Below are 13888 nucleotides of genomic sequence, written 5' to 3'. Positions count from 1 at the left end.
CTAAAGGTATCAGATTGTTCGAACCCTCACCTTAGCACAAGTGAAGGCTATTTATAGTGTTTCCGAGCCACCTGTCCTTCCACCTGTCCAGGACAGGTGGTAGGCCCTGCGTGGACCAGATCTCATACCTAGGAGATGCTGGTGGAAGTCCCTGATTGGTCCAGGCAGCATGCCTAGGAGGTGCTGGTGGAAGCCCCTGATTGGTCCAGGCAGCATGCCTAGGAGGTGCTGGTGGAAGCCTCCGATTGGTCCAGGCAGCATCCCTAGTAGGTGACAGGTGTCGGGTTTGCAGTGGCCCATATGAAGGCCACGTGTCAACATCTGGTTGGTTGCATATTTTGGACCCCATCAACACGCATATTTTTGGCATAATTTTTTTACTATAAGAGATCTAAAGAAAAGCCTATCAAATGGACGCTTCAGATTAACAAAAGTCAGACGAGCTGACAGTGAGGTCTTGCCATAGTGAAGCATTCGGAGCCACATGTAAGATCGAGAACGGTCACATGGTTTCTTTGTATGATATTTTGGAAACTGAGCAAAACCACGTGAGAAGATAAACAATTAGATAACTTGTTTGCATGCTTCTCTTTATTTTGACAGAATATAGTAGTTTTAGTTCACGTGAATCCCCTTATGTGAAATAGATGTTGCCGTCAATTATATTAAAATTGGAAAAGAAAATCCCAAGAATTTAACGATGGATTTCTGCAAATTCATGATACTAAATTATGTGGTTGAAAAACTATACACATCTTCTCAATCAGTTAATAAAAAAAGAACATAAGCAGTTCGAGCCATTTTTTTAATAAGATGCAATTCCACTTGATGTGCATAAATACCCTACTTTGTGTGAATGTTGAAAACAAGTTAGCCTTCAAACAAAATACAAAGGCAAAGCATCCCTTTGTATTTCTTCACCATGGCTACTACCACTCTTCAAAGCCCCTCCACTGAATCAAATCCTTCTCAAGTTGGGTCATGGTTTGGACTTGGCAAAGAAACACTAGTTCTAATCTCCATTGCAATCTTCACGTTTTCTTGGTTCTTTTGGGTGCTCAGAAAATCGCGAAAGGGAACATTGCCACTCCCACCTGGCCCTAGAGGCTTACCTCTGATCGGAAACCTTCCGTTTATGGAACCCGATCTCCACCGTTATTTTGCCAAATTATCTTCGATCTACGGCCCAATTTGTAAGGTGAAGCTCGGCAACAAAGTCATTGTTATATTGAATTCCCCGGCCATGGCTAAGGAAATCCTTAAAGACCAAGACATCATATTTTCTAACCACGACGATGTGGCCGGAGGAATATCAATGACGTATGAAGGGTCCGATATCGTATGGAGTCGCGGTGCAGTTTGGCGGATGCTTCGTAAGGTATTGTGAAACAACCAATTACTCCAAAAGCTTAAGCTTTAATAGTTGTGTTATTTGAGAAATTATATCCTTGACGGCCATGCATGCACTTGCAGCCCCAAAAAACAGTGGGGCCCACATAATTTTAGGTTGATCCAAACCGTTCATTTGTTGGGCCTGACATAGATAGGGCGTGCCCAGAAAATCTTCTCCATAGGATGATCCTAATCCTCAGATCAAACGGGTTAGGATCATCATATGGAGAAGATTTTCTGGGCACGCCCTATCTACGTTATGACCCAACAAATGAACGGTTTAGATCACCCAAATAATGTGGACCACACCGTTTATTGAGCTGCTCGTGCACGCACGGCCGCCCACCATATAACTTACCTTGTTATTTAATCATTTATACTTCCACACTCCCATGTGTGGCCTCTCTCTTTTTCGGGTTGGCCTACATGTGGATTTTTAATACCAAGGAATTATTAGGTTTTGATTTACATTTATACTTGAACAGGTCTGCGTCCAAGAGGTTCTGAACAATGGGAGCATCGAAGCCGGGCGAGGCATCAGGCAAAGGCAACTTTATCAGACGTTGAGAAATTTGTACACGAAAGTTGGAACTCCGGTTAATATCACAGAGGAAATAACTGAAACAATTTTTAACTCTATGACTAGCATGTTGTGGGGTGAAACTGTGCAAGGTGGGATTGATGCTAGGGTTGCGGCCGAGTTTCGACAAGTGATGGGAGAAATTGTTCACTTATTGGGACAACCTAATATTTCTGATTTGTTTCCGGTAGTAGCCCGGTTTGATTTACAAGGAGTGCGTCGTAAAATGAAGAGTCTTATGTCATGGTTTGATAAGATTTTTGATTCAATCTTAGAACAACGTCAGGGAGTGAAGAGCAACAAGAAAGATAGCTTGGATTTTCTTGATATACTTTTGAAGATTGAAGAGCAAGCCGATCCCAAAATGCCCTTGACCATGACTCAAGTCAAGGCCCTCTTGCTAGTAATGTTCTAACAAAATAGCTAGATATACAATATAATTAAGGATTGGGAAATAATATTTTCATTAGGGTGCAACTTGGGCTGGGCTCAACCCGATTTTCTGCATGCATTGGGCTGGGCTGGGTAGGGTTAGAAAAAGCCATCCAAATTTAATTTGGCCAGTTCAGGGTTGAGGCCTTGAGCAACCCAACCCGGCCCAATTGCAACCCATCCCCCTGATTTTATTGTTATTTCAAAATCTTTGGGGTATGGCCTTTTTTTATTGTAATTTTTTCTGTTTTTGGCTCGGACTGACCCGAATTCAATGGTTCTAACCTGATCCAACCTGATCAGATTTGGAAAAACAGGTTGACAAATTTTATGACACATTTTTGTGTGTTTTCGTTTTGTTGACTACTTTTTGTTGAACCAACCTGGCCCAGTTGCAACTGTATAAATCGAGGAACTCTAGCAAAGCCACCTTCAAGGGTGCCCCTATTGGTTGATTTCTGCAAAGTCAACACGGTTTCCACTTTTTAAGGCCCCATTCACTTTTTCAGTGCCACCATAAATGCACTTTGCAGAAAATCAACCATTCAGGGTGCCCTAGAAGGTGTTTTTTGCAAGGGCGCCCTTCATTCTATCATTGCTCGTATAAAAATCATTACCTTTAGGTATACTGACACTTGTTCTACTTGTGCTAGGACATGGTGGCTGCTGGGACGGACACAACCTCGACAACATTAGAGTGGGCCATGGCCGAGATGCTACTAAAACCAGAAACATTGAAGAAAGCTCGAGATGAATTAGATGCACTAGTTGGTAGGGACACCATTTTAGAAGATTACCACGTACCCAAATTACCATATTTAGATGCAGTAGTGAAAGAAGTGCTTCGTTTGCACCCTCCCAATCCCTTCTTGATCCCTCACACTCCGAGTGAGACTTGCGTGGTCAATGGCTACACTGTCCCTAAGAATTCTGGCATTTATGTGAACTCTTGGGCAATACAAAGGGACCCTTCTGTTTGGGAAAACGCCAATGACTTTATTCCGGAAAGGTTCTTGAATACTGGGAAATGGGATTATAAGGGAAATGATTTTCGTTATATTCCATTTGGGTCCGGGAGGAGGATTTGTCCAGGTGTTCCCTTGGCAGAAAAATCACTAGGATTTGTATTGGGTTCACTTTTGCATTCGTTCAACTGGCAATTACCAAAGGGGGCGAAGCTCGATCTTGATGACCAATTCGGACAGATTTTAAGGAAACGAAACCCAGTCATTCTCATCCCCACACCACGATTATCAAAACCAGAGCTCTATGCTCAGTTCTCTGAACACGATTAGTTCTTGAGCTTGGACGGATGAGTGGACCCCTTTCTTGCTCTTATGTTTCTGGCTTCAAATAATATATCTAGCATATGTAATGCTTGTACTTGAATTGGCTCATAGAAGTCTAAATAAAGTTTTAATATTTTCTAAAATAAGATGAATCCATTTCAGTTCTTATGGTTTCTAGCTTCATGTTATATCTGCATTGTACTTGAATTGGCACATATGATCTGTTGAAAATTTAGGGAATAATACGGCTTACCAGACTTATGTTGAGAAACAGAAACAATCAAACAAACGATGTTAGTGAAACCTTTTCCGATGCGGCGAGATGAGGTACGGACTTTGTCGCCCCTGTGGAAACTAATTCCGATGCAGCAGATTACTGGCCCCAGGATACAACAGCCCGACACACCGTCGATCTCCAAGAACTGCACGATCTCAGAGATTTGAACCACACGAATACTACAGTAGCCCAACAAAATACGTAAAATAAACAGAGGAAGAAAGAAAACACTGTTTACAGTAAAGTAAAAAAACAAGAAGAAAACATTAGTTTTTCGTTCTGTTGTAGTGTTTATAAAACACAGAGAACATCCTCTTTTATATAGCCAAACATGTTCGTTCAATACACCATTTAATGGAGTAAAGACTACTTTTAAGAAAAGAGCCGTTTAAATAAATGTTACAGATGTGAAAAGACACTTTCGCAACAGTCACAACGATTAGGTACGTCGGCGCAATTCAGTTACGCTAGCGTTATTAAAGTACACCGGCTTACTCAAGAACTGCACCGTTATTTACCCAGTTAATGACGTTCCAGTAAACAGGCTTACTTCAGGTACGCCGGCTTAAACTGCGAAGGTAAAAGGACAGAAACCAAAATTAAAATGTAGGGGATGTAAAAACCTTTGCTCACACGCGCAACCGGCCAGTCGCGCCCTGCCCGGCGGCGCGTGTGTGGTATAGCTGTGGACCCCGATCCCGAGGACGGTGAGCGAGGGACGCGAGATTCCCCGTCAATCCTCTCAGACCTCCACAATGTGAAGGAGAGCTCTACCAAGGAACTCTCGAAATGATGCCACTCACAGCATGGGTGGCGATATATACGTATTAGATACCTCTTGATCAGGAGACAGGAGCCTCAAAACCAAGACGCACCTGAAAATAACTCAGAGTCGCCATCCAAGGAAATGGGCCCTGGATCCCACGAAATACTCTGTTGCAACGGATAACCAGAGATACAAAAGGTCCGTGCGTGGTGAAGAGCACCCCCAATTCGCCCAAGTGCAAGCACATGGTCTCTTATGCCAGGTCATGACGATAAGTCATGACGATAGGTCATGACGGTCGCGAGACTTGTCCGATCTTCAGCAGATTAGGATCGCTGGGCTTGATTCCATTTGAATCGCCCTCTGAGCCTATCGTGTGTTCCACTTTCTTTCCCCTAGCATTTTTAGTCATCGTATACCTTTGATTTTCTGATTCCTTTATTTTCTTACATCTTGTTAGCTCACTGTGGGTTTGTCTTTGGTTTATTATGAATTACTTTTTTTAGTTTGTTAACTGTTCTAGCATGTGATTGATTGCCATTTTCTCAGCCTTATCTTTTGCATAGAATGCTAGTGTGTCTACTTTACTACTTTGGTTGCTTAGCTATATTCTTTATTCATTCGTCTTTATCCTGATTATCTGTCTAGCTATAGCTCTTTACTGCTTTCCTTGTCTCATTATATCTGTCATTATCTGTTTAGTTATAGCAAGGCATGCGATTGTTTACTGCTTTCTTAGATTTGTTGATCAAATTCGTTGAATAATTCCATACCGTTGAACAGATTCACTACCCAAATCACAACGAGAGCCAAGGATTATAGCTCAAGGATTCAAATCCTCAAAACCCTTAACTCAAAGAGAGCAAAGGGTTGCTGTGTGGTTGCCACTTGCCGTGGTACTCGCCGGAAATGGGGATCGCGGTCGCGGTTGCGGTTGCGGTATGCCCCTTCTCTCTGGAGTCTCTGCTCCTCAAAACCCTAAACGGCTAAACCCAGACAAAAGAATGTGAGAGGAGGAGCATTAGAAGAGATAGGGTTAAACTGGTTAGTGTAAAATGAAAATAGAAAAGTAAAAACTAAATTCACACCGTTTTTTTACTCGGGACAGCCTAGTTTTTACTAGTTTAGTGGAGGCTGTCCCATGTTAAAAAAGGGGTGAATATATCATTTTCCTTTATAATTTTTAGCCTTGGAAGTGGTGATTTCAAATTTCAAATTTACCCCTCTTGTGAGACGTGCCTGCTGAAACTTGAAACGTGTCTCAGCACCCATCAAAGTCAATCGTTTCAAAAAGCATGTTATTATTAGGCGGGAGGGGTTACCACTTTTATAGTGTACATGTTATTATTTAAATATTTGTTTGACTATTGTGGGAATAGGATCTTGAAAGGGTTGGGCACTTGGGAGGATAAGTAGACCATGCTTGTGATGAGGGACGGAGCCAGGAATTTGCAAAAGACGGGGCGAACAAATATTGTCATATAATAATTAACAGGAAAGTGTTTCTGCGCATGTGCGCAGGGAGCTCCCTGCGCACAAGTGACTTGAAAAGCCACCGATTGGTTCGTATGGTGGGTCCACCTCTGTGGGGTCCCTAGAAAGCGACCAATTGGTAGCTTTTTAAGCCACTTGTGAGCAGGGAGATCCCTACGCACGTGCGCAGGACCACTTTTCTCAATAATTAATAAATCTTCATAAAAGCCTCAAAGGCACCATGATATTGGAAAAAAACCAAGAAAAATGAGTTAACCAAATACTTGAAAATAAATTTTCCATGGCAAAAAATTTCTCTTCTTCCAAACAACCCCTAAGAGACAACCATTATTTCAAAGAGAAAAATGCTTACAAGAAAGTCACTTCTACAATAAAGTAGGATACGATTTAACTTTTGTAGAGTAATAGTTTTGCGCAAAAAGGGATTGCCCACATTTTTCACTTAGGACAGCCCCTCAAGTGAATTTTTGGCTACTCTTACACACTATAGTGGGTTGTCCTGTGTAAAAAGTGGGCAAGTATATCATGGCAAAAAAAAAGGGAGCTATTTAAGTAAACAGAAAGATACGCTATGCAAAAGTTAGAAAGGGCAATTGCACCATTCATAAAAACCAAGAAATAAAAGGGAGCAAGAGGCTATTTTTGGAATTTAAATGTATATGAAATTTTTTAGGGGGGCAACTGCCCCCCCTTGGCCCCCCTAAATCCGTCCATGCTTGTGATATTATATGAAGATTTTGAATTAGCTTTTGATGGGAAATGATATATTCTTGGTAAGCAACTTGAGGCGAATATGTCACATTTTTTTGTTTGTTTTGGGTGTGGTTGTTGGGTGCATGGCGGGTGGAGGGTGTGGTGGGGGTGTGGGAATGATATATTCACCCCTTTTACTTCCTTGGGGTGTGGGAAAAACTCAAGCAGCCCATCTATTCAGCGTCACACCGCCCATCATAACTTGGGAAATTTGGAAAGAGCGGTGTAGCAGACGAATGGAAGGGAAATCTAATCCCACCAATAGAATCATCAGCACCATTTCAGAGGGTATCATAAACCTGGATTGTAGCCATTCTCCTCTCAAGGAACCAAACTTGTTAGAGGTTCTTTCTCTGTCCCAGCTTGGCATTTCTCCTTGCCGTCCAATGATTCAAAAGGATTGTTGGATTCTATGGAAGAGACCTCCTTAAAGGAACTCTTAAGCTCAACATAGATGGAGCTTCGAAGGGGAACCCTGGAGAAGCATGTGGAGGAGGAGTTATCCGAAATGAAAAATCAACGGTTATCTTAGCTTTCTCTCTTTACTATGAGAAAGGCACTAACATGGTTGCGGAAACTCGTGCGCTCTTGGACGGGCTCCGCTGTTGCAAGGCCTTTAATATGATCAAGATGATCGTGGAATCAGATAGCAAAGTTCTAATCGATCTCATTGACGGGAAAGGGCAAATCCCTTGGGCAATCCAATATCTCTGGAAAGAGATTCAACCACTCCTTTGCATTTTGTCTCCCACTTGCAACCACCAATTCAGAGAGGGAAACTCAGTTGCAGATGCCCTTGCAAACTTCGGCTGCTCATCAAGATCCAATTTGTTCTATCCCTCCTGGGCCTCCATGCCTCGCCTGGCAAGAGGGGCAGCAAGATGTGATGCACTTGGCCTTCCCCACATCAGAATCAAGATCAACTAAGGGCACTCTCCCTTATAAGCATTAAATGTTGTCTTTTTTCCTACGGCTTTTGCTTGCTATTTTGTCGAGTTAGAGGCTTCCCCTCCTCCTTACTCTCTTTCTAGGGCTTCGGCTTCCTGTATTGATGGCTAGGAGGTTTCCCCTCCTCTTGTATGGTCCCAACTTTTTATATATAAATTTGCCGTTATCTTTCCAGGTTAAAAAAAAAAAAAAAAGTAACCTAGGGCCTTATGCTCAATGTTAGGTACCTAACCAATCAGTCAAAAGCCCCATGACTTATACAACGTGTTAGATTAATCCCTTTAAACTTGTTTCAGGCCAGTCGGGATCCACCTAGTCCCATACCTAGGCATCACTCTTGGTGGCTTAGACTTTTTTCACCGGGTACCCATTTATTGTGTTGTCCTTATGTTGCCTTTTGTGACTTGAACACGTGACATGTTGGCTGCTTTGATACCAAATGTTACCTATTAACCAATATGCTAAAATCTTCTTGTGCTTCTGTCACCTAAGAGGACAATGTCCTTTTTTGTCTTCAAACGAAATCCCGTTTTGCTAGGAGCCCTCAAAATATACAACACTCACAAAAAGGGGAATGATATTTCCCCCCCTCTGACGGATAAAATCCCCCCCTCGACGTTTTTCGTTAAGTTTTAAAGGCAAAGAAAAACGTTAAAGGAGAGGTGAATTTATCCTCAAGCAGTGAACCATTCTCACAGAAACCGTTAAAAGGGAGGTATATTCGGGGGGGGGTATCATTTCCCTACAAAAAACATTTTTCTTTTTTGATAGATGTTGGTGATCTACACTTAGCTAGCTGGATGCTGATTGGCAATTGAGAGCATCTGGAGAATTCTAAGTGTTGCTAGGGACCAGGGGCGATGGCACATGAAAGGGAAAGGGGACAATATGAAGCTATTCGGGACTCTATTGGCCATAATGTGCCTTGCTGGCTTTCCCTTCTAAAACTACAATTAATACATCGGCAAAAAAATCACCCATCTCCTCTTGACCCTAAAGCATTGATTTTGAAATAAATCATTCTCTTAAATACCATCAATAGAATCCTAAATAGTCGGCATTTTCCTCACAATCCAAACCGTTGATTTGCTGCACCCTTGCCCATAAAATCATCTCCATTGGATGATCCTAACTCTTCAATCTAGATATTTCTAAATGTAATTTATCTACATATTAGAGGGTTAAGGTCATCCTATGGAGATGATTTTTTCACCTGTGACTCCTAAATAAAAGTGTACTAATAGGACACACGCAGAATCTAATATTTGCACTCCATTTAATTGAAAGGTCTCAGATCCCTTGAGATACATCTTTCAGAGAGGGAGATTATATGATGGCCGGTCATGTATGAGGGTGCAGCCCAGGCCCACATTATTTGGGTGATCCAAACCGTTTATTTGTTGGGCCCTAATGTATATAAGATGTGCCCCAAAATATCTTCTCAATTGGATGATCCTAACCCTCCAATTTTTGGAGGTTTAAAATTGACGGTACAATATAGAAATCTGCACATAACAGAGGGTGAGCGGATGAACAGTATGGAGAAAAGTTTTTGGGATACACTATCTACATCTACGTAAGGCCCAAAAATTAATGGTTTGGATAAGCCAAACGATGCGGGGCGGCCACCATATATAATCTCGTTAGAGAGAGGGGTTTTTTTGTTGACTCAAATAAACCCCAACAAGTTGACACGTGATATCATAGAAGTCTCAAGTAACTATATTTACTCCGTCAATGCCTGTTAAGAATAACGCTATAACAAGAAAGGCGCATTAAAGAATGGAGCAAGGCCGACTATTTTGACCGATTTTTTTGCCGATGTATTAATCGTAGTTAGAGAAGGGCAAACCGGAAAAGCGTATTATGGCCAATGGAATCCCGATTACAAAATGAGTTTAAAATTTTAATTTTACCAGTTTTATATCCCTTCTAAAAAATATCTTTTTCTCTTCCCAAGTGAGGGTTTTTCCCTTCCTTCTAAAAAAATATGCCCCCCTTTGAGGGATATAAAAGGGATATAACAATGAACATTTGAAACTCATCTTCTCGCTCCAACCTCGTTGGTTTCATTCCAACAAAGTGGTATTAGAGCATAGGTTGAAGGTTGATCATGGCTTCCAATATGTTGCAACCTCAACTTCCTCGATTCAATGGAAAGAACTACAACCAATGGAGCATTCAAATGAAGGTTTTGTATGGATCTCAATATCTTTGGGATATTATTGAGAATGACATTGAAGAACCGGAGGATCAAGCGGCTCTCACTCTACAACAACTCAATGAGTTGAAGGACAATAGAAAGAAGGACACGAAGGCTTTGTTTGTTTGTCTATCAAGCGGTGGATAAAGTAATCTTTGAACGAATTTCATCGGCGACTTCAGCAAAAGAAGCATGTGATACACTCTATACATCATACAAAGGAGAAGACAAAGTAAAGTTGGTAAGATTACAAACCCTTAGATGTGAGTTTGATGCATTAAGGATGAAGAATTCAGAATTGGTTGAAGATTTTTACAATCGTGTTATTTCTCTTGTGAATCAATTGAAAGTGAATGGTGAAGATATTTAAGATCGAAGGATTGTGGAGAAAATATTTAGAAGTTTGACTCGAAAATTTGAGTATATTGTTGTTGCAATTGAAGAATCAAAGGATTTAGCTACTTTATCCTTAGAAAGTTTGTTGGGATCGCTCCAATCCCATGAACTACAAATGAAGCAATTTGATTCTTCTCCTCTAGAACAAGCTTTTCAAACTCAAGTCTTTTTTAAGGGTGACTCTATAGGAAGAGGAAAGAATTCTTTTCGAGGAAGAGGGAGAAATGGTGGAGGAAGAAGTCAAGAAAATGAAAAGGATGAAAGTGGTCCTTCTACAAGAGGAAGAGGGAGAGGAAGACCACTATCCCAAATTCAATGTTATCATTGCAAGAAATATGACCATACCATGAAGTATTGTAAAAAAAAGCTGGCGGAAGAATATAGTTTTATGCATTAGAAGGATGAAAGTAAAGAAGATGACACATATTTTCTTGCTTGTAATGTGCAAGAAGAGGCCTTTGATGAGACGTGGTATCTTGTTAGTGATTGTAGTAACCACATGACTGGCAACAAGGGCGTGTTTGTAAAGTTGGATGAATCTCTCCAAAGTGAAGTTCGAACGGGTGATGACAAGAGGCTTTTCGAAAGAGGAAGTGATGATACTCTTGTTCAAACAAAGAAAGGTGTCGAGCGCATCTCCAATGTTTTCTATGTTCCCGGTCTAAAGCACAATCTCTTGAGTGTTGGGCAACTTCTAATGAAAGGGCACGATGTTCATTTCAAGGAAGATTTATGTGAAATCAAAGTCAAGAATCATATTCTCATAGCCAAGGTGAGAATGACTCAAAACAAGATGTTTCCTCTAAGGTTTCAAAGTGAAGGTCTTTAATTCCGTGTTTCAACATCATTGTCAAAGATATGTCATGACTATGGCATCTTCGCTATGGTCACTTGAGCTTTAGCACTTTATCTCTCATGAACCGCATGCCGAACATCAACCGCCAAGATCAAGTGTGTGAAGGATGTGCACTTAGAAAGCATCAAAGAGACTCGTTTTCCGTTGGAAAGGCTTGGAGGGCATCAAATCCTCTTGAGCTAGTGCATTCGGATTTATGCGGGCCTATGCAAACAACATCAATTGGAGGTAATCGATATTTTCTCACCTTCATTGATGACTATAGTAGAAAGACATGGGTTTATTTTCTTAAAGAAAAATCAGAAGTCTTTGGATGCTTTAAAATTATCAAGAGTTTGGTTGAAAAGCAAAGTAGTTTCATGTTAAAAACTTTGCGTTCCGATAGAGGTGGTGAATATGTTTCTCATGAGTTATTCAATAACGTTGCCGTTCTATGCCAAAAGAGAAGCGAGAAAAGATAATGATTGACTTTGGGTTGTCAGCGTTCCGAAAAGTTTTCCAACACGTGTCAAGCATCCATCCGTCTCTGGTTATTTCCGACGGCCAAGATAGAAACGAACCCAAGGTTCTGTCGGTTCAAATACGAGTCAAACGAACAAAAAGAAGCCTCGTGAAGCGCACCAATTTAATAGGCAGTAATGAAAAAGGAGAACTGTAGACACCCCATTTTGACCGTGCCCTTAACCTTCCAATTTTATGTAAAAACCCACCAAATCAAGCAGCTAGGGTCCCAAAATTCACCCTAAGCTAGGGTAGGATCCCACCAAGGTCCCTGCAAAATTTTGTCGAAATCCGAGCACGTTTGCCTAGCGAACGAGCCGAGTGGGAGCCGTAGTGTAAACCAGAAAAGGGGTGTGAATTTATCCTGAAGGAGGGGTGAATTTATCCTGTGAAGGACGAACATGGGCCGAAAAAGACACGGATTGCGTGCGCGCATTTATCAATTTCCGCGCGCCTAATCCACTTTTTGTGCCATTATCAACCCCCTTTTTACCTATAAATATCAGATTAAGCCTTCATTTAGCAGGAGGAGATTTTTCTTAAATCTAGAGAGAGAGAGAGAGAGAAAGGAGAGAGAAAGTAGATCTCGTGAAAAACCCAAACCCTTTTTGTCCGGTCGGAATTCTATCTTCTCCGACGAGTAGTGCCGGAATCCATCCCCAAATCGCATCAGCATTGCTCCTAAGGCCCCTCTGCCCTTGCTTCCATTACATCCACCGCAAGCCGCAGCCACTATCTCCATTTCCATCTCATTTAAAACCTATTTCTACCCTAAAAACTCTAGATCCGAGTAGTGAAACCTTAGATCCGGTCATTGTGATCCTAAATCCGGCGAATCTCCATGGATTCCGGTTATCATCATCATCTTCGCCTTTTCTCTCTTTGATTTTCTCGGCCCATACATCACACAGAGATCTTCATTAGCATCAGGTTATAAGAAAGGAGTTTTCTTCTTCTTTGTGGTTTGAAAGTTACAGAGATTTCAAAAAGCAAAAGTTGCGAAGGAGAAGAAGCTTTGCCATCAGATTCTGTATTTTGCCATCGGTATCATCTTTGCTAAGATCCATCATTCAAATCCTGTCATCATGAGCCATCAAATTGTAACTGGAGCAAGAAGAGATTAAGAGATCATTAAACAGGTATTATTCGTTGCCCCTTTGATTTCTGTGTACTCTTAATTTCCTAATTCTAGTTCTTCGGATGAAAAATGGTCCTTCATTTGTTATTTTCATCATTCGGTCAAATTTTTTCCATCTTTTCTTTTGATTTCCAAAATTGATATCTCTACCCTTTTGTTAATGAATTTCACTTCTTGTTTGGTTATCATTTGTCATTAAAAAAAAAAAAAAAGTAAGCATGAAAAACCTGCAAATTGAAGCTTTGGGGTTCTTTTGGTGGTTAATCCTCAACGTTGGATTTTGGTCTCTATTGAGCAAGATAAGAATGTTTTCTATTTTTTTCTTGGATTAAATTTTGGATTTAGTAAATTGAGATCTGTGATAATCTATAGAGGTTTAGATAAAAACTGAAGCACAAATTGAATCATGTGTGTTTTGTGTGATAGAGGTGCTTAGATATTGGTAATCTCTCCTTATACTTAATTCTTTTCAGATTTAATGGTGTCACAATTCTATCCAATATGGAGCATTTTTTTTATGTCCAGAGTAGCAATTCAGGTCCTCTTTATGGTGTGTAATGCCTAAATCAACCTCGACCATTACATATAATTAACCGTTTCCTATTACTTTAGATGGGCTTCTTGTGTTGTGTTAATCATAAAGGTGCAATGCTGATGTAGAATGTATTTTCTTATTCTAAATTCTTAGTTTTTGATATATATACTCAAAGGAAAATAAGAGAAGGTTCGAACTTGGGGATTTCGCCAATTAGAGTGTGTAGAAGGTCCGAATGTCACCATTTGTTCCGCTCCACTAGGGTCTGATTCTCTTTCCCTTTGTAAACTAGACCCCATGACCTTCATCTTTATTTGGCCCTTTGTTA

General features: G+C 40.8%; 1 protein-coding gene across 1 annotated transcript; it reads left to right on the top strand.

Annotated features, from left to right (window-relative positions):
• The first annotated feature begins 864 nt into the window (after nt 1-864).
• LOC143854915 (flavonoid 3'-monooxygenase CYP75B137-like) lies at nt 865-3859 on the top strand. Its single transcript, XM_077365052.1, has 3 exons — nt 865-1378; nt 1878-2375; nt 3058-3859. The coding sequence occupies exons 1-3, from the start codon at nt 923-925 to the stop codon at nt 3697-3699; spliced, it is 1596 nt and encodes a 531-aa protein (XP_077221167.1). The 5' UTR covers nt 865-922; the 3' UTR covers nt 3700-3859.
• The last annotated feature ends 10029 nt before the right edge of the window (nt 3860-13888 follow it).

This window comes from Tasmannia lanceolata, unplaced genomic scaffold (genome assembly GCF_043159265.1).
Source record: "Tasmannia lanceolata isolate RefF3 unplaced genomic scaffold, GAP_Taslan_0.1 ptg000020l, whole genome shotgun sequence".
NCBI classification, from domain to species: domain Eukaryota; kingdom Viridiplantae; phylum Streptophyta; class Magnoliopsida; order Canellales; family Winteraceae; genus Tasmannia; species Tasmannia lanceolata.
The sequence above is the reverse complement of the archived record's forward strand: the minus strand, read 5'-3'. Positions and strand labels throughout refer to the sequence as shown.

Excerpts from the sequence above, each read along its gene's own strand:
- LOC143854915 (XM_077365052.1), top strand. The coding sequence starts at position 923 with ATGGCTACTACCACTCTTCAAAGCCCCTCCACTGAATCAAATCCTTCT. Across the intron at positions 1,379-1,877 it reads TTTGGCGGATGCTTCGTAAG|GTCTGCGTCCAAGAGGTTCT; the intron begins GTATTGTGAAAC and ends ATACTTGAACAG. Across the intron at positions 2,376-3,057 it reads AAGTCAAGGCCCTCTTGCTA|GACATGGTGGCTGCTGGGAC; the intron begins GTAATGTTCTAA and ends TACTTGTGCTAG.